At 35.7% G+C, this 21,789-nt stretch overlaps 1 protein-coding gene across 10 annotated transcripts in view; it reads right to left on the reverse strand.

Annotated features, from left to right (window-relative positions):
- Positions 1–21,789, reverse strand: part of ANKRD28 (ankyrin repeat domain 28) — a 199,658-nt gene that overhangs the window by 16,606 nt on the left and 161,263 nt on the right. For all 10 annotated transcript variants that reach the window (XR_006718746.1, XR_006718745.1, XM_045503681.1 and 7 more), the window contains 9 exons: positions 21,061–21,129; positions 18,769–18,909; positions 12,351–12,462; positions 11,301–11,327; positions 10,805–10,879; positions 7,317–7,518; positions 3,708–3,795; positions 3,359–3,476; positions 2,572–2,791 (listed from right to left, as the gene is read on the reverse strand). Coding sequence is in view for 8 of the 10 variants with exons in the window: in XM_045503681.1 (XP_045359637.1) it covers positions 2,572–2,791; positions 3,359–3,476; positions 3,708–3,795; positions 7,317–7,518; positions 10,805–10,879; positions 11,301–11,327; positions 12,351–12,462; positions 18,769–18,909; positions 21,061–21,129 (1,052 nt within the window). In the remaining 2 variants the exon portion in view is untranslated. The remainder of the gene's footprint in view (positions 1–2,571; positions 2,792–3,358; positions 3,477–3,707; positions 3,796–7,316; positions 7,519–10,804; positions 10,880–11,300; positions 11,328–12,350; positions 12,463–18,768; positions 18,910–21,060; positions 21,130–21,789) is intronic.

Genomic DNA, 21,789 nt, shown 5'->3' on the forward strand with positions numbered 1-21,789 from the left:
GCTACAGTCTGGAAATTAGACACATCTGTTATGATCCTTAAATGGCAACCAGGCATGAAGCTCATGCAAAATTTTGTCTATTTTGTCTCTTGTACACAACATGTTTAGAGTCTAAATTCAGCAGTAATACAGCAGGAACTCACTTTAGGGAAACCATGTTCTTTTTTTTTTTTTTAATTTTTTTTTTTCCAACGTTTTTTATTTATTTTTTTGGGACAGAGAGAGACAGAGCATGAACGGGGGAGGGGCAGAGAGAGAGGGAGACACAGAATCGGAAACAGGCTCCAGACTCTGAGCCATCAGCCCAGAGCCTGACGCGGGGCTTGAACTCACGGACCGCGAGATCATGACCTGGCTGAAGTCGGACGCTTAACCAACTGCGCCACCCAGGCGCCCCACCATGTTCTTCATAAAGATCTGATAAGAAATGTACTAGACAGCAACTCTCCAAAGGATAGTTACAGCAGTGTATTCACACTAAATACTCTGCCTGAGGACAGATAGCTTACTGTGTGATTTTTCCAATGGTTAATTCTGATATGTTTAAAAAAAAAAATCAAGCAATAAAAGTCTGCTTCAAAACACTTTCATTTCTTAAATAAAATTCACATCCATAAGGTGTATCCCTACTATATTAGATGGTTTTGGTTTTCCTCTACTTGCGAAGATGTCAAGTTACATCATAAAAACAAATCAAATTCCAATGGCAAAATACAGTATCTTTTTTGACTCTGGACTTCAGCCTGAATATTTGGCCACTTCACTCTACTCATTAAATACCAACTTTACTGAGTTAAAAGGGAAAAAGAGAATCTAAAATCCCAAAGGTTTTAATCTTCAACAAAACTGTTCTGGCTAGGGATCTGAGGCAGTAAAAATGAAACTGACTAAACTAAGCTTGTGAATTAGTAATACATTGAACTATTCAAGTTTTGATGGTACCATCAGTACCCAGAGATGATGGATGCCCAACAGTAATCACAGAACAATCCTTAAGAAGAGATCAAAACTTTCTCACAGCAAAAGATTAGAACTCTCAATTCTGGCACAAGGATTAATATGAGCATTCAAATACTGCATCTATAAAATACTTATGAAAACATTTAAACTATAATTTTGCAAGATTCAGGTTTCTCTTCTTTCACCATAACTCAATAACATTATTTGTCAAAATGGCTCCAGTAGGGGGTGCCTGGGTGGCTCAGTAGGTTAAACATCGGACTCTTGGTTTCAGCTCAGGTCATAATCTCACAGTTTGTGAGTTTGAGCCCCACCTCAGGCTCTGCGCTGACAGTGCAGAGCCTGCTTGGGATTCATTCATTCATATTCTCTCTCTCTCTCTTTCTCTTTCTCTCTCTCTCTCTCTCTCCCCCTCTCTCCCTCCCTCCCCCGCTTGTTCTTTATCTCTCTCAAAATAAGTTAAAAACAAAACAAAAACAAAAACCTCAAAATGGCTCCAATGAAGAACCATGAAGCAGCACAGTACAGAAAGAGAGAAACCTAAACTCTCTCATAAAGCAGACAGCTGAATTTTAGAACAGATACTATACTTAACTTTTTTAAGCACGTCAACATTTATATCAAGAGGCAATTTATATTTTCTTAACATTTTGAGGGAAAGTTGTTATGATTATGAACTAGTTTTTTCTAGGTATGCTCCTCACAACTAATAGTAATCTGAATGCTGCAATGAAATTCAAAACAAATAAAAATCTTCATATCCCTGGCTAAGCCCAAAGCCCAAAATTTGACAGAACTGATGTCTGGAATGTATGTCATGTATCTTAGCATTTTATAACATGATCAAATCTGTGGCCCTATACAAGGCAAAAATCATTCTCTCTCAACACGCCTCATTACTTATTTTAGTGATATTTCATAAGCCAAACTCCATTTTGAACATTTATACCTTAAACATAGCTCTATACTTCTCTGAGTGAAGTGAGCTTACCTATAAAAGGAGTATCTGGCTGTGAGCCTCTAGGAAGCTAAAAGTATGTGTGTTCTAACTATGCAGCAAAGTTAACAATAGAAGTTTCTGAAGTTTCTACTTCTGTGATCTGCTAGAATTTTATTCCCTTAAAATGTTGAGCATACATGTTACTATTGACATAAGGATCTTATCTCACAATATGCTCTGAAAACATGCACAGATTTCGGTTCAGAATGTGATACAGTTTCATTTTCTCCACCTTTTTTTGCCTAACACAAGTGCACTTAGAAAGTAAAAGAACATAATCAAACAACAAGCATACTATACAAAAGACATCACACATGTTATAAAAGTATGTTAAAAATGCAAAATACCTGTTGAAGCAAAGATTTAGAAAAAATTCAGACTTAATGAAAGCTTATCTCAAAAGATCTTTGACAAACTAATGTCTTGGCTTTAGTGTGACAAGGGATAGGAGTAAGCTAGAACTATGTAGTAGATGATGTCTATGCTTTCTACCGATCTTACACTTTGCCTTACAAATATTCATGAATATCAGAGTGCTATATACTAGAGTTTCTTGTCTCTACTTGGTGCATTAATGGTACTTAATGTAGATTTGCATGTGTATACTTAACCATTGTAGCAAGCCCAATGAAGTGCTGTATATCCATGATTGTCTGCTATGGCTGGATTTGCATCCACAGATGCTGCTGACTGCAAAAGGGCTCCAAGAACACCAATGTGTCCACAGGCAGCTGATAAGTGTATAGGTGTCCGGCCCCTGCTATCTCGAAATAAGCACTTAGCACCATGTTGAAGTAATGCATCTACACATTCTTCATGGCCTGTAACTGCCTGAAAGAAAAATTATTTGCAGGTAGTTGAATATGTCATCTTGGGTAACATGCCAATTTTTGCTAATTAAAAACTTTTGAAGTCCGTATTTCCCATATTCTGCCATCAATCAAAGCATTTATCATTTTTTGAGTAATTCAATATTTTTATTGAAATTTGCCTAAAAGTTTATCTAAAGCATTAACTTTGTCAAAATACACATATTACAAAAAACAGGAACAAAGGAACTTATAAATCAGTGAAAACAAGGTAAAAAGGTGAAAGGTTTCAAAGGTGAAAAAGACAAAAATGTGTAAGAAAATAGTTGTGATGAGAAAAAGTAAAATTGACATTAATTCTACTTAGGTCTTAGCTTTTTAAAATTTTGTTCCAACATTATTGTTTCCTGGATTAAGCTGTGTTTTACAGCTGTTTAAAATTCGCACTCAAAAACTATAATACTAAAAGAAAGAGTAAAGACTATCTGGGAGAAATTTAATGAAGAAGAATAAACATAGCCTAGTTCAGTTTTAGGCAAAAGGAGATCCTAAGAAATTTTTGAAAGGCAATGGGAATATTTTTGCTTACCCCTCTATGCAATGCTGTCCTTCCCCATTTATCTTTGGCATCTACATTTGCTCCTTTGTTCAGCAGTGAGTAAACACAGTCCGTGTGCCCGTTGAGAACAGACAGCATCAGAGGAGTCCTGAGCAACAAGAGTAATAATAGGTTCAGCGTTACAACTTAAGACTACTCCATGAAAAACAAACTCCTGTTTTCTAAATATGCCTTTTTGTGATACAACTTCTAAAGTATACTTAAAGTGAGAAAACTGTATTTGTTGTTACTCAGTTACATAGTATGACAGACTTTTAGGGTTAAAAGTATGAAGATTAACACACATCTTAAAAATAATTTAAAAATTATTAAAACTTACTGTCCATTTCCATCTTGAATGTCGACTGCATTCTGTGGTTCTGCATTTCCTATTAGTAGCCGTAAGCACTCTGAATGACCATTTGTTGCTGTAAAGTGGTATTTTAAAATTTCAGTAATTACAATGATAAAATAGAAAATTTCTATCATAGAGCACATTTTCTGGATATAACTGTGGGATAGTTTCATTGAATTTAATAGTCTAAGAGAAAAATATATAGATACAAAGTTTTATATTGCCTTTGTTAGTGAAACTGACTACAGGTATCAATTCCTCATGGTTAATTATGGCCATAGCCATCCCTCACCATCTGCCCTGGTATTATAAACGCTCGTTTTATCTGGTTTTGGTGGTGGCAATGTGGTCAAGGGAATGCCTTCAGCCAAGGGATGAAACCATGATTAGATCAAGTCCATCACAACTCTGTTCTGTGCCAATGACAGCTTCCAAGATAAGTGCTGATCCAGTTCTGACCACTGAGATGCTAAGTCTGAAGGCTTCTGGGAAATATTTTTATCCCTGATAATGACAAGTCCTCCTCCTTTTCCTGATTTCAGAGGTGATACCGTAAAGAGGCAGTAGCCATTCTGTGCCATGACTGCAAAGGCAAGAGAATAATAGAGAGTTCTGATACCACTGCTGAATCAGTCAATCCTGGAACTGACTCTACCTCTGAACATTTTATGTAAGAGGTTAAAACTCTTCTCACTTATGCCACCTTTTAGTTGGGTACTATGAGAATTCCAACTGATACATATACAATAAAAGAAAAAATGATCTCTCTAAAGAATGCATTTATATGTCCAAATACAGAAAATGGGCAATGGTATAAAGTAGAAATAACCAAAAGAAAATAATAAGCTTTTAAGGCAAATTAAATCCTCTGCAAAATTCAGGTCCTTCCCATAATATAATAAAATCTGAAGTTGAAAGAAATATGTAAGTCACGTAATGATGCAAAAAGGAATATCTGTCACTATTCTTCCTAATGAAAAGATGACAATATTTTTTAACGTTTATTTTTGAGAGAGCAAGCGCACGCGTGCGGGCGTTGGAGTGTAGGAGGGGAAGAGAGAAAGGGAGACAGAATCCAAAGCGGGCTCCAGGCTCTGACCTGTCAACACAGAGCCTTACATGGGGCTCAAACTCACAGACCACGAAATCATGACCTGAGTCAAAGTCGGATGTTTAAAACAACTGAGCCACCCAAGCGCCTCAAAATGACAAATTAGTGAAAGCAAGCTAGGTGCCTAATATTCTACAGTAACTTCTAACAGCTATATTAAATTCTAATAGCGATTAAGGTTTGTGGTAACAACATCACTCCACATCTGTATGCCACATTCAGCCAGCAACTCTCATAGTAATCAATAACAGCTGTCACTGAAGCATTCCACCTGGGGATGTGTCGAGGAAATTGTTTGACCCACCATTTCTTTATTTTTTTAACTGCTATTTATTTATTTATTTGAGAGAGAATAGAATAGAATAGAATAGAATAGAATAGAATAGAATAGAATAGAATAGAATAGAATCTTAAGCAAGCTCCATGCTCAGCTCAGAACCCAATTCGGAGCTCAATCCCACAACCCTGGGATCATCACCTGAGCTGAAATCAAGAGTTGGATGCTCAACCAACTGAGCCACCCAGGTGTCCCAGCCCACCGTTTCTTTAAGTGACTCACTTGCACTCAGTACACAGCAGCTACTGAGGAGTTTTTGTGTTTTCTAAGTTCAATATCTAAAATATCAAGCATAGTACCACTGGAGAAAACTGGCTCACTTTCAGAAAAAAAATAAAAGATCACAGTGTTCTCTTCATGACTTATGAGTACAGTACTCCCTAGCAATCTCCTAATTTGAAAGACATGTGTAGAACCAAAGCTTGTGTTTACTGAATAGGTTGGCACCAACAGTAAACTGCAGCTGTTTCACTGGATAGAATTTATAGACTATATGACATTGGTTAGCTACTTCTGAGGGACTGGCTAGTGTCTTGGTTCAATATTTATCTATAAAGAGTGCAAACCACTCCATAAAAGCTTTAAATCAGCTCTTCAAATGATCTGTGCTTACGGCATAATTTTTCAAGTTGCAGAATGACATATAACTTCATTCTTTTTCAGAATAAGATAACAGAAAATGGCAGCATTTTGACTTAATTCTTACCATATAACAATATACACACATTTATAGGCGTTTTATTCCACTTAAAAATGTTTTGTTTTTGAGTCCTGCTTAAATATCTAACAGTTTCTGAAAGGCTGCTCTGGAGCAACAGAGGGTGTCACCTACCTACCTAGTCTTCAAAAAGGCAAGTTTCCTAAAGGACTAGAAGTAAAGTTCAAAACCCATATTAAAATGTGGTTCTTAAAAATCACTCTACAAAAACAGACTAAATGAAATGTATCTAATCATATAAAGAAGAAAATAGTAAGCTTTTAAGGTAAATTAAATCCTCTGCAAAATTCAGTAGTGGGGGGTGAAAAAAAAATACTTGGCTAGGATTCCTTCCAGTGGACCAGTCTTATTTGTTTTATTCTTTTAAGTCTATTTATTTTGAGAGAGAGAGAGAGAGAAAGAGAGAGGGAGAATGTGAGAGAGCACAAGCAGGGGAGGGGCAGAAAGAGAAAGAGAGAGAGAGAAAGAGAAAGAGAGAGAATCCCAAGCAGGTTCTGTGCTGTCAGTGTAGAGCCTGAGGCAGGACTTGATCTTGCGACTGTGAGATCATGACCTGAGCTGAAATCAAGAGTCAGACACTTAACCCAGTGAGCCACCCAGGCACCTCCTACCCTTTTTTAAGTTAGTTTTATTTATTTATATATTTATGTATTTAGTTTTAATTTTTTAAATGCTTTTATTTTTCAAAGAGAAAGAGAGAGAGAGAGAGAGAGAGAGGAGAAGGGGTAGAGAGAGGGGGACAGAGGATCTGACACAGGTTCCGCACCGTCAGTAGAGAGCCCAATGCGGGGCTCGAACTCATGAACCCTGAGATCGTGATCTGAGCTCAAGTTGGATGTTTAACCGACTGAGCCACCCAGACACCCCTAGTCTTAGTTATTTAAAATGAATACTGACTTGTAGTAATTCCTGTGGAGAGTCAGGAATCTGTATCTGCTAGAGATACACAGCTACCAAGTCCTCACAATGACATGGTTACACAATTTTGCATTCTGACACATTTGCAACATCACAAAATCACACCGTGGAGTAGATCTTGCATAAAGTAGGTGCTCTATAACTCCTGTGTGAATACACGTTAAATGTAGTACTCTGGTACAATAAGTCAAAATGGTTAACCATTAAATGAAAGCACATACTAATCCAAAATAATTTCCATCAAAAAGAAGTAAAAAATATTGTATTGTTTTGTTGATAAAATACTTCAGAAGTTAGACTATTACATAAATCCAACTTCTAAGGTAGACAATGATTTTTTAAAGCAATTATAATCTTGCTGTTGGCTTTTCCCTGAGAGAAAAACCATTTGACCTTTCAAAGTCAAGATTATTAAAATAATTACCAGGAGTATAACATACGAAAAATTGAAAAAGAAAAGAATATTAGATAGAAAGTGGTAAATAAAATCATGCGTAATATTTGACATACCTGCTGCATGTATAGGTGTTCTCTTCAAAACGTAATCTTTGACTAAAATGGAGGCTCCCTGATTAATGAGTACATCCACACATTCAACATGGCCCTTAAAGGCTGCAAGATCTAAGGGTGTTCTTCCACTACTGTTTCTCACATCAAGATCTAACAAAGACTGTACCAACACTTCCAGTGCTTGGTGGTGACCATGATAGGCCTAGGAATAAATAAAAATATAAATTAAAAAAAATACATATTTAGACTGACTTCTCAGATGTCTTTGAAAACAAAGGAAGTAAACTTGTCTTCACATTATTATTATATTTGAGATAATCCAAAACTTGCATTATTGAGAATTCAGAAAACTTAACTGTAAGTATTTCTAATAACCAAATAGTACAACGTTAGAGTATATGTTAGAGAACAGGTATACTGCAGAAAATAAATGTTCAAATGACAGGTGATTTTATCACTAGTATACAACTTTCTGATTCATAGCATTCAATGAAAGTGTAACACAGATCCAATTAAAACTTTCATCCTAAGTCTATAATTCCAAAGCCTGTGTTCTTTTTTTCTTCTTTTAAAAGTTTTTTTTTTTTAATGTTTATTTATTTTTGAGAGAGAGACAGAGCATAAGCGGGGGAGGAGGGGCAGAGAGAGAGGGAGACAGACACAGAATCCAAAGCAGGTTCCAGGCTCTGAGCTGTCAACACAGAGCCCGACGCGGGGCTCAAACTTACGAACTGTGAGATCATGACCTGAGCCGAAGTCGCACGCTTAACTGACTGAGTCACCCAGGCACCCCTCAAAGCCTGTGTTCTTAATCACAATTCAGTGCTCCACTTAACTCCCTGATAAAATTTGACTATACTTAAATTATAGAGATGGCCAGCAACTGAAGTTAATACTTAAGTCTTCTGATTTCTCAAATTAAAATAACTATCCTTACCTCATAACATGCTATATCTAAAAAAATAAACATTTGTTTTAGCACAAAAACAGACAGACTAAATCTGGCTTGAGTAACTGCCATGTGCCAAGTTCTGTCTTAGCTGTACAAAGAGAACACGAAAATTTTTAAAGATTTGTCAGAATGAAGTCCTCTTCTTTATCACAGTTGAGGAAGAAGCTTTCCAGGTAATTCATTTCAAAAACCAACATATCAACTGAACATCTATTACTCTCATTGGACTAGATGCTGAGCAAGACCTAAAGCAATTAACAAGACCCAGTTCTGGCACAAAAGGAATGTTGTCTCTAGTTCACTCATATTACCACTTTGTAGCTAAAGGACTTTTACAAGTCATTTCTGACACCATTCAGACCTACAGCTTAGCAGTTTGTTATCACAGGTGAACTTTTCACTGGGAACTGAAAAATGTAAAATTGTACCATACTTGAGCTAAATCTGAAAACATCCACTTAGCCAGAAATGGGCCCCACACTGCAGCAAAGGGCTGTAAAGTTATTTCTTGCAGAAAATGTCAGAAAGTACCAGAAAGAGGTAAAGTTGCTCTGGGCCTTACTGGTCTCTTTGATGTTTCTCACTACCTACAGAGTTTCTTGACCACCTCGAAGATTAAAGTAACTGGAGATTATGGAACTCTACCGTCCTAGGATCACATCTAATCTTGTTCCGTAATAACCTGGTCAGTGAGATGATGCTATTAACAGAAAGAAATGTGAGAGATACAGCATACGCATAAGACACTAGGAGTGTATAACAAGAAGAGACACAATAAGGATGACAAGAAGACATGACAAGTTGCCAGAGAGCCTCCCGTCAGGATGTCCTTGTATAGGACTGAGACAACGAATTTGTACACAGAGTATGTACAAAGATAAGAACCAAGACCAGTTTCCTTAAGCCTCAAGCTGGTGTGTTTTCACAGCATTAAGGGGTGAGTTTGGAAGGGTAAAAAAGCACTTCGAGTCATTTCTGAAAACCTCCTAGGAACAGATATATAATGTGAAAGTGGTGATATAATCACAGTTCACTGAGCCTAATTTACTAAATTTTAACAAAATTGGTTCCATTTCAGCTTAAAACCACTATTTAGCATAGCCATGTTCATATTTTGCACCACTATTCATAATAGCCATGGAGTAAAAACCTAGCAACCCCCTCCCCCCCAAAACAAAAAACCTATAGTTTCTAAGGTAACGTATTCATAAACTTGGCAAAATGCTTAGTGTGGCACCTAGTAGATGCTCAGGAAGGGACAGTGCTAGTGTAAGAATGGTGGTGACGGAGCAGGAAGAACTGCCTTGCCATCTGCTCAGACTGCATCTCTCGCCACCAACAGTAAAATGGCTGTTTTCTCCACGCTGGCTTTGCCCTTTCACAGGACTTATTTACTGGGCACGTCTGGGAGAGTACATAGTATTTCCAAAGATCCACAGGGCAAGGAAGCAAGAAGCTGCAGCATGCCTCCCTAGTTATTTAGGAAATGGCAGGAAGTACTAGTGGGGAAAAGGGCAAGAAAATTCAATGAACGTGTATTGGTGTTACGAAATACGCAAGGAGAGTATTATAAAAAATAATAGCATATATAAGAAGAAACAATTAAATGGATCACTGAACTTGTAGTGATCCATTAACTTAAGTATACACCCTCCTTATAAGCATTTTACTATATTTAAAACCAGAAGTCTCCCAAAAAGCCGGTGACTATATCGGAGTCTCCTGACTCTTAGTCTCTTTCTCACCCCCAACAACTGTTAATGTGCTCTGTTCCAAAAATAGACTCTTCTTGTAGCACAAAAAGAACTAGACTGGGCTCTGCTTGAAATTTCCTAAAGTAATTCATTCCCACATTTGATTTAAAGAATTGTTACACTTCGCTAACCTTCTCCTCTTAGGGACTAATCATTAAGAGGAAAAATTCAGAGGTTTCTTTTTTTTATAAGTTTATTTATTTTTGAGGAGGGGGGGGGCACAGAGAGGGAGACAGAGAATCCCAAGCAGGCTCTGCACTGTCATCATGGAGCCAGACAAAGTGCTCAATCTCATGAACTGCAAGACAACGACCTGAGCCAAAACCAAGAGTGGACACTTAACTGACTGAACCACCCAGGTGCCCCAAATCCTATAGCATGAGTAACTGAAGGACCAGTGAGCACACACTTAGTGCTCCAAGATCAAAAAATAAGCAAAAAGTTGTAGAAATACCACAGAAAATACAGTTCTGTTTAGCAAGTTAGAAGCCATTCCTTTAGGGCAGTTTTTTTTTAAATTCATATCACAGGTATATTCTCTCCCTTAGACTAGGCCTTTGGGGGAAATCCAAAGACCACAATTTTTTTTTTTTTTTTTAATAAAACAAAACATAACAAAGTGCACTCAAGAAGTCTCTGAATTTAAAAAAAATTCTTAAGTTTTAATTTCATGATCATCATACATGGACCATCATACATGGGTACTAGTTTGAGTCAAACAAACATATATGAGATATTTTCAGTAAACCAGCCATCAAGTTGGCTGTGAAGGTAGTACTCACAGCCAAATGTAAAGGGCTTATTGTCGCTCTATTGTCTGAATCACTCAGCATGTCTGTCCCCGAGGTTTCCATTAACTGGGAAGGAAAAGCATTTGAAATGTCAGAAATGGTACTTTTGGATATATTCTAGCAGTTATTCCTGCTCCCTCTCCCCCAAGTTTAAATCAATTTTAGAGTAAAAATTGACACTTGAACCATTATATTTTAAAATCTTAGTCCATTATATTATGAAAAACTCCACTTAGCAACCTTACACAATAGATCATCACACATGTGTGGTAAGTACCACAGAATAAGAACTCTGAGGGAGGGCTATAAACTAGCTTGAGGGAAATGCTATTTACTCACCACCAAGTAAGAACCCCCTTCCCATCCCCTGCACATATGATTTCTGTCACTATGTTTGTTCTTAGGAATGTGTAAAACAGGCTTCAGCTCTAGTGAGAGCAAAGAAATAATACTCTGAATAGTAAAGGGGATATTGATTATTACTTACAACATCTAAAGGAGTTTCGCTTGCAATCTGAAATAAAATTTAAAATAAGAATATTTAGCTTAGGAAGTATTCATATATATTAGAGATAAATGTTAACTACAGGTCTATTTATACAAGGCTTCTGTTAAATTCTATTCTGAACTTGTGCTTCCTTTGTCTCCCAAGATTGAGTCTTTTAAATAAACAAGTGTATAACAGACCACAATCTACATTCATGGGTCTAAGGTATTAGTCTGCAATATACATAATAACCTAAGAAAATACCTGTTATTTCTGATAGCAGGTTTTAAGTGCTATATTGAATATGTCAACCTGCTTTTTCAATCTTCAATACTCACTCTCTTTGAGGGGAAGCGAAGTTTAATACAATTTATAAGGTAAATCTAAATAAAGAAACCTTTAACTTGAAGCATTTGTTACACACTTGAGAATCTTTTAACTTGTCTTTGATTTGGCAAAATGGAGTGAATGGTGCATATACTCAAGGAAGAGTCCATAAGTGAAATAAAAAGTTCCTTTGCAGTATTGTCTCCCCTACCAGGAGAGGTTGTAAAAAGAACAGGCTTTTCAGAACTCTAAATATGTGGGGAAAAAAGGCCTCCTCTCACAGAAGACATGGTTACAGTTCTTTAGAAATTTCTAGAAAACATTTATTTAAAGGAAGAGAAATGCTACACCAATGTGATGTGGTAATATAAGGGAAGGACATAAGTAGCCCTCTCCAGAGATCTAATTTTCTCCTTTCTTTCTTTCTTTTTTTTTTTTTAAATATGAAACTTATTGTCCAATTGGTTTCCATACATTACCCAGTGCTCATCCCAACAGGTGCCCTCCTCAATGCCCATCACCCACTTTCCCCTTCTCTCCTTTCTTTTTGAAAGGGAAAAGGGAATGCGAGATACTGAGGCAAGTATGAATTTAAGAGGTATATAGGTTCTAAAAATATTAAAAAGTGATAGAGTTTGTATCTTGATTCATTTATTCTCATTTTCATATGTTATTAGAATATAAAATCACATTAGTCCTTCCACAAGAATTCAGGAATCTTACCAGCTGAAGACATAGACGGTGACCATAAGCAGCTGAATAATGAACTGCATTGTATCCTTGCTTGTCACGGATCCCTGGATTTGCATCATTTCTTAATAAGTATTCCAGGCACCTATATATAGTAATAACACATTCAAAATTCTAAATCTTGCATTTACCAAGGATTAAAACAGCCTGCAACTAAAAACTATTTTTTTACAATTACAATTTCTTACAATTCTTTTCTTGAGTAATGTAAAAATCATAAATATATCTACACTACATAAATTTGTCTTTAAATGACATTGACTGTAACTATCGTAAGAATACAGGCAAAATGTTCATAAGAATGAAGAAAATTCATTCAGAGTGAGTATCTCCAGAGTCTGTCAATAAGCTCAGTGTACCTGCGGGCTGTCTTTTACAGTCACTATGTATGGCACCACCTATTCCACTCAAACAATATCTGACAGGATTAAACTTAGTGGTGGTGAACATCCAATGTTGGCAATATTACTGCTGACGTATCTGGAACACACAGTGAGTGTAAGATCTCATTAGGAAGCTGAAGAAAGGATATAAAAAAAAAATCTCAGGAAAACAAGGTCAGATTTCAATGATCTCGAATCAGAGGACTGAGAAGGGTGTTCTCAGTAGAAAGTGGTATGGTGGTAACAAGAAAGACCTTCCCATGGTAGATTTACTTCGTTTCTGTGCGATTAAAACATGAGAAAAATAATTTTAAAAGGCATCATGATTCATGACTTGTTACAATTTTATTACATGTTATTGTTACTGCAGCAACAAAGAGCACTGAATTAGAAATTAAAAGATCTGTCCATAGAACTTGTTATATACTAGTGAGCAAATCAAATAGAAATTTCAACTTTATGGTGAAATGGCCTCTGTTTATTCATTTGACAGATGGGGGGGGGAGGGCAGAAATCCAACTAAGGAAGCTAAACTCCATTCAGGCTCAAGTTCCAAGTTCATAATTATTCATTGATAATTTGTCTAATATTGCAATATTGACTGCAATATTAACTAAATATTAATACAACTACTGGGGGAAAATTTATAGTCAAATATTCCTTGTTAAAAATTGAAGTTTCCTTAAGGAGTGCACTTGTCATGATGAACAATGGGTAATGTATGGAATAGTTTAATCACTAAATTGTACACCTGAAACTAATTTAACACTGTATGTTAAATATACACAAAAAATAAAAAAAAAAAACTATGAAAAAATTCGAGTTTCCAAAAGCATACTGAAGTCACACAAAAACAAAACTCTAAAGCAATGTAATTGGTCTTTCAGTAACTATATCATACATACACATAACTATCATCTATCTCTTATCTATCTATATTATCTATTATCTACCCAGGCTATTCTTTTCAATGCCAACCCTTATTTCTTTAATACTGAATTGCTTAAAATCCTTTCAATCCCCTAGGAATTACTTGCAGAATCTATATTTATTATACTATCCTCAATGGCAGCAAATGTCTATGCTTTTAAGTGGGATTTTTATATTTATGTACAGCTAAAATTATTAGTCAAACATGGTGAACTGCGTGTATCATTGTGATTAAAACAAACAAACAAACAAATTCAATCTGACTCTAAGGTAAGAAGACTGGTATTTTTTGGTGTTCATAAATTAGCTCTGAGAAGCCTGTACAAATTGTTCTAGGCAGGGCATAAACTGTATCCAGTTTTCCTAGGTATCCAACTCAGAGGTCAATGCTCACTGGAATGCATAAAAGATCTGCAGGGCTGGAGGACCGTCTCACTGCTTTGCAGGCACAAACATTTCACACAAGGGCATATCTATCTTTTAATCAAGTTCTCTAGGTGAGAAAGAGAGAGAGAGCGAGCGAGAGAGCAGAAATAGTTCTCCCGAGACCTGAGTACCAGGAAGATTCTATCCGTGGAACAAACTATTTTAAGATAACTTGCTGATATATGAGTACTGAAAAAAAGATTTATTTAAGGAAGGCAAAACAAGTAGGTAAGTTCATGTTTACTTTCTGAAGTAGGAAAGCACATCTCAAGGCATTATCCATAGTGACTAGTCCAAATATACAGCATTAGTTTAGTGTTGGTGGTATAGCGGTGAGCGTAGCTGCCTTCCAAGCAGTGAATGGTTTCAAATAATTTAAGTGTTACAGATGCAGTAGGTAGTTCTTATCATATTATTTATTATTTTTTACATTCACATTATTCAGATAATTGGTCTCCTGTAACAAAACAAAGGCTAACAGTTGATTCAAAATGATAAAATTCCTTCTACTGGCATGCCTTTTAGATTTTGCTAAGCAATATAAAATTTCTTAACTACTTTGTGAGATGAGCATTACCTTTAACAACTGGAAAAATTACTGTGGCTCACGAAAATCAAATCATTTGTTCCAAATCTTTTGGCTAGCATATGGCAAAGCAAGGACTAGACCTTAGGTTTTCTTTTTATCCAGTGCTCCTTTCATGCTACCAAATGCCTTAGCACAGGAATTAATGAATTAGAGTGATACTTTAACCTGGGTGCTTACAAAATACTGAACCACAAATTATGTGATCTCGAATATCTGGACCTCACATTTAATTTGCAAATAAAATGGAGGGGAGAAAGTCTAATTTTTCTTTTTCTGAAATTGTAAATTAGCACACACACTGATTTTATACAAGCCAAAAAAATTAGATGAATATTCTCTTTAATCTCTCTTTCCCCTAACATAAGCTGTATGCAAAACCTGGAGCAATATTCATGGTGAAACAGCTAAGTAATAAACTGCTCTTACTGTTACATATTTTGTTTCCTTCATTTAATATGTTAGACAAATTAAGTATCATTCCAGTTAAGCACATAATTTAAACCAGAGTACATTTCGAACTATTTAAATTTCACCTACTCTTCCCCTACCACCCATGAGTCCCATGGCTGGTCAGAGCTCTTGGTAAGACCCACTCAGCCCTGGGCAGGGAATCTGGCATTGTTCCCAGAGGCCCTCCTTCCTCTATTTTCTCCCATTATGGTGTATAATAGTGTCTGTTCTTATCAAAGAAGAAAAAAGAAAAAGATATCAAGCATAGTTTAAAAAATACAGCTAATCTTAGAGATACTGTTCTAGGCATTCGGATATCCTACACCTTATTTGGCCATTTGAGTTAGGTCAGACTATTTCCCCCATTTCACAGACAAAATGGGTAGAGAGATGTGAAGTAACTTGCCCCGAGTCTCACAACAGGTAGCAGAGCCACTATCAAACCCAATGTTGTCTTACATACATTTTCAAAATGAGTTACACAAGCCTGCTGAATATAAAGTCATGTACAAAAGCTAAATGTATTTTCTCTGTACCACAACAAAAGGAAATTTAAAGATAGGTTTATTTTGGCAATAAAAGTATTAAGTACTTAGGAAGAAATCTAAGGATTATAAAGCTTCTACACAAAGAACTGTATGATGCCATTTATATAAAGTTCAAAACAATGATATTAGAAGTCAAAATATACCATTTTTGTGAAAAATGCCAACTATCACCTTAGAAGTGGATCTCAGTGAAATATATATACTCATAAAAACATTTATATACAATTACATGAACACAGAAAAGGCTAAGGAAAGGCATATACCAAGGCTTTAACTTTGATTAGACTACGATGGACATGAAATGATCTACATACACACACAGAAATATTCAGGTTAATAGTGGTTATCTCAGGAGAACAGGCATGAGGAGGATTTCTTCTTTATGTATAATCAGAAAAAACCACCCCCCCCAATCTTTTCCTTCTCTTATACATACCACATGGGTATGGAGGAGATGCTTAACCATCTTGCTCAAAGACAGCCCTATTTCTCTTCAACTGGCAAAGAGAATTTTATTTATTAATATTTAGTACATTAAATTAATATTTAGTACATGTTTCTTGTGACAGCAACTATGTATTTGAGTCATGACTGTCTATAAAGAATGCAGACACTAGGACAATGGGGGTGACTAAAAGAATGAGTAGAATGAGTCAAGAAAGATTTTACGTATTTTTCTAATATTTATTGAAACTGAAGACAGAGGGACATTAAGGCAGAGGAGAGTTATAAATACTTATATCGCTCTTGGATAGCAGAAAACCAATGTCAGGTATCAAAAATTCCAAAATATAAATAACTTTCCCTGGGGGTGCTGATAGGAAATTAGTAAGTCATCATCAAAAAAACAAAGCAACAGACACATATTACTGAATAATAGTAATATGAAACTATGGGATTTTGTGTTTTCTTTTAGAAAATATTTCATACTTGCTTTGCCAGAATTATATATGAAATCATGCCAGATTCTCTTATTATTCGACCTATACCTGGGAATTAAATGAGCACAACTTAGAAAAATAAATCTTTAATGCTACTATTTAAGCCTCCAAAACAATCACTTATTGAAAGAATGCCTCTGGTATCCTAAAATGGTTACTGTGGCTTATAGCTTCCACAAAGTTCTCAGGGAACAAATCACTGAGTCAATAAATGATGGCATTAAACAGGATCTCTGGGATTCTGATTCTTTAAGGAAACAGAGGCTCTAAGAAACAGTGCTAGATTCTTTTATACCCATGCTCTCAGTTTTCCCCACAATTCTAAGAAGTACGTTTCTTTCTAATCTTACAGATAAAGAAGATTTTGCTTGGCAACTACTTGCTCAGGCTCAAAGAGGTATAATATAGAAACTCCAAGATTTAGACTGGGTCTTTTGGACCCCAAAGCTCATGTTCTTTCTATACATTAGGCTGCTTGGTGTAGACACTGAGAATTAAACGTTTAAGCAATAAATATTAGTAGCTATGGCTCTAAACCATTGATATGACATGAGAAAACTAATGATTTAATTCACTTTAGCAGTAGTACACCTCTAAAGAAAAAGTACATTGGCTTAAAATAAAACCACAAATCCTAAACAGTATGGGCTGAACACTGTTGCTCTTTTGATTTTTGTGCAAGAATTAACATTTAATGTAATTTTCTAAGGGCAGGAGAACTTTGGGTAATCTCAATGTGCATGTGTGTGTGTTTATGTGTGTGACCTCTCAGTGGAATTTATGTAGATTCTGCTGAGCAACACCCAATAACCAGTCTGTGGGAGCAGTGGTAAAGGATTATTGGTAGTGATATGGTCATTTTAGGCATAACCTATTTCAAGAAAATCTATAAATCGAATCCTGAAAGTACAAAATTTATAAATCAGAGGATGATCTATTTTATCCAAATTTACCAAAATACTTTCTTATTTACAAAGTCTTTACCATAGATTTTCTTTCTTTGAAGAGCCACTACCTAAAAACATAGTCAAATAATTTAACTTCTCCCAAAATCTATCTGTACCTTACTATTCTGGGTATATATGAAATTGTACAAAGCGATATATTGTTGTAAACAAAAAGTACATTTTACTAGTGCTTTCAAGATTAGAGTTTTAGCTATAAACCAACATAACAAAGTGCTACTGATAGAAATGGCTTTGATATCAGTTATAAAATTTATAACAAATTAACATTTGTGAATAATACCATCAAATTATGCTTTTTATTTTGAGGGTAAAAAGCAAATAGTAAAAACCAAAGAAATAGTTCTATGTTAAATAAAACTTCCTTGACATATATTTTATAAAATCCTTCACTAAGAATCACTATTTATTTTTTCTTAAGGATATTTTTGCTCTTAACTGACCCAGACACATGGAGAATACCACAGACTGAAGATCACGGTCTCCAAGGAGGTTATTTTTTTCCAAGCAGGCAATATATATAAGGTACTATAAACAGTTCTGACCAACTTTAGCTGAACATTAATTATAAAAATAATTTACACATCTCTCAATCCTTTGTTCTTATTCAGTCATTCTTGGCCAATATTTGGTTAGCCTATTATCTCATTTACTTATTTAAGTAATATTTAGCAACAACTACATGTCAGATTCTGCGTTTGGTTACTCCCTTATTGGATACCAATTTATAAGGGTCTCTTACAAATATAAACTCTCTACCTCTGACGGATACTGGTATTCCAATCTCTGCCCCATCTTCTGTTGGCATTGTCCATCTCTCTTCTCTTTCCCTTTCCCTACGATAAACTCAAGGCTGCTGCCTCTGAGAAGTCAGAGGGAAAAAACACGGAGGTGATATTAAGATGTGCTTTTGGCACAGAGGACAACAAGAGGCCTTTATCTTTCTTCTACCAGACCAGTCAATAAGGCAGGTTGCTGAGTAGAAATAGGTGGTAAACTATGATTTAGGAATAATTATAAAACCAATTTATTTCCCACACCAGAGATTAAAAAAAAGTACAAAAAGAAAATATAAAATTGCATAAAAAACCAACAGCCATCCACATGGAAGATGCTGGTTTATAGAAACAATCCTTCATTCTCACCACATGATACTTACTTGCCATCTGTGTCTGATGTAGCTGCATAGTGCAGGGGTGTGCATCCTCTTTCATCAAGGTCATTCACACTTGCTCCTGATCCCACAAGAGCAAACAGGCACTGGTAATTGCAGTTGGCAGCAGCATAGTGAAGTGGAGATCTTTTGTGCCCAAGTTAATATCAGAAAAATAAAAGCCAGGGACATATACCAGTAAACAAGAGCTTACTCTTACTTGACCCAGTTACAAATAATGTATTTATAGTGAGCCTGAGATTGATTTCTGCCATATACTAAGTCTTTTGGAGGGCTGGACAGAAAGCCAGTAGAAGAAAGTAAGATGGCAGAGAACCTCTAAGAATAGGGAATAAAACAGAAACACAGTTAAATTATTTCATGGTCCCCACAGTAACAATTCTAGTCTTTTGAGTATATCACAGACACCTTCATATTCCGCTCAGAAACTTCAAAACTTTCATTTTAACAAGGCTTTTCTTATACTAATAAAATGTTTTGCAGTACAGAGGTAGAAGAAACTTCTACTCCTGTCTCAGTAGAAGAATAAAGAGAAATATAGAAGCATTTAAAAGAAAGCCCAGTTGTAAAGTATACAGTAAAGGTGCACAGTAGTAACAGGATTCTTAAGCAAAAAATGCACATTGTTCACTATTCAGAAGAGTTTGAGTACTGTTTTTAATTTCTAAAGAATGAGTATTTATTTGTAGCCATTTTCGTCTCAGTTACTGAAATGCAACAGAATGTTACTGAAGTTAGGAGTCCCTAGTCTTTGGATTACAACTCTATGATGATCCCATGACTTTTCACTTAAAAAAAAAAAAAAAAAAAAAAAAAGGAGGGGGAGGAGGAGGAGGAAAAAAAAACAAAAAAAACAAAGTGAAGGTAAATACAGTCCAGAGTCTTCATGGTATAATTTCTTCTAAAACATTTACTGAGTGAGATGACAGTAAAACATTATTTTACTTTATTGGATAAGAATATACTGTAGTAATAGCATTTTAAGAAATACAGTTAACCCTGAATTACTTTCAAGCTTCTAAACTCAGAATATGCTTCCGAGGCCCTCTCTGCATCTGTAGTAAAAAACTCTTCAAGTACTACAAATTAACTAATACAAGATGGATTACAGTACAATTATAAAAGCAAATTGGCTGTAAAAATATTGCATTGCAAAGCCAAAGTGATTTTTGATTTTGCAGGTCATTAGTTCTTTCTATTAGTAAGCCTATGAGAGCAGTCTATTCCTCAAAGTAATTATGGAGTCAAATAGTTTTTTTTTTTCTTCTGTGCATTTGTGATTCCCTACCATACATAATTCTGTTTACTTCTGTACTGGCCCATCACATGCACTGACATACATCCACACATTTCCTTCTGATACACACTCTTTCTTGTCATGTACTTTGATATAATTCTCAAGACACACAACCTTTTTTGCACTGCCACTTTTATTTTTTAAAGTAGGCTTCATGCCCAGCACAGAGCCCCACATGGGGCTCGAACTCACAACCCTGAGATCAAGATCTGAACTGTGAGATTAAGAGTCGGATATTTAACTGGCTGAGCCACCCAGGCACCCCTCCACCTCTGTTTTTTAAACCAATGTGAACTGCCTTCCATCATTTCCTGTATGGCTTTAGCACATGCTGTATCAACTCCTACTCTAAATAACTTCGCAGGTCGTGGTGGATAGAAGTACTGCTACCATAAATGCTAGTCACAAAGAGGCCTGGGGCTACACAGTGAGAATAAGGATTAGCTAAAAAGACTACAAAGAGACTGTCACTTCACAGGTGCTTTCCTACCAGTCATATGAAGCGGTACGTGTGGATGTGTTGTTATGTGTGTATGTTTACACGGGAGAACAAAAATTTCATATATATTTATAACCTATTTCCCCATAGGGGAAATGACAATGAAATGACTTATGGGGAAGGAGAAATGTATTACTGAGTTCTGGGTCTTATGAGTTTCTTGAAGGAACTCAAGCACCATGGGGGTTCACATTTTCATGGTATAAATATGGGAGGAGGAGGAATGATACCAAGATATACAGAGGTGCTCATAAGGTAGACCTGGTAGCCTGGGGCTGTGGCAGGGGCCCAAGTGGAAGACGACTGTGGGTAAAAATGAATATTTAGAAGTTACTGACTTATTTGGGCTTCTCAATCGTGATCACAATGCAAATGATACTGAACTGTTCAGTTAATTCTCAGAAGCCAGTTAGAAGGTCATGCTAATCATTAAGTAAATAACATTAATTACGTTCTATAGAGGAACTATATCACACCGTACCTCCCAAATTTGTCCTTTTTGTTGAAGTCTGCACCAGTATTCAGCAGAAGGTTTAGGCACTCCAAATTCCTAGATGGGAAAATACAGTTATAAGACTTAATTGTCAATAATTTTAAAATGAAATTGGTAGGTTTAAGTAAGTATCAAAGCATGCTTTCATTCAAGTGAAGGTAAAGCGAATAACATGATTTAGATTTTATAAAAATTAAAACATTAAAATTCACCTTATCTAGAATTTTTAAAAGTTAGGTACACACATATTGATCAGCACATTGATAGGAAATAACAAACGAATCACGTTTAACCGCTATTTAAAAGAAAGTTCACATTTGCAGTGTTCCTGAGAGTTTTTAGGAACCTTTAAAACAAACTTCAAACAACATGCTTTTAATGGAATGGTTTAAATTTAAGTGGTTTTTAATACCAAAATAAATGAAAATGGGCAAAAAAAAAAAAATTAAACCTGATAACACAGATAACATTCCAAGATGCTTTCCTTATTTTCTCCTATACTATAATTGCTTAGATGTTTCCTTAGTTAAAATTACAGGGGAGTACATGTGTGGATATTTCTATAATTTCATTTTCAAAAACCAGAACATCAACTTACTACATTACAATAAAAACTGTGACTGCCAAGTGATCAGATACTCATGTTTTCTTTTGTCCCTCTCTGTGGAGGCAAGTAACATGGAAGCTAGGTTTTAACTGGAAGGTTCTTTGGTGATC

Source organism: Leopardus geoffroyi, chromosome C2 (genome assembly GCF_018350155.1).
Source record: "Leopardus geoffroyi isolate Oge1 chromosome C2, O.geoffroyi_Oge1_pat1.0, whole genome shotgun sequence".
NCBI lineage: Eukaryota > Metazoa > Chordata > Mammalia > Carnivora > Felidae > Leopardus > Leopardus geoffroyi.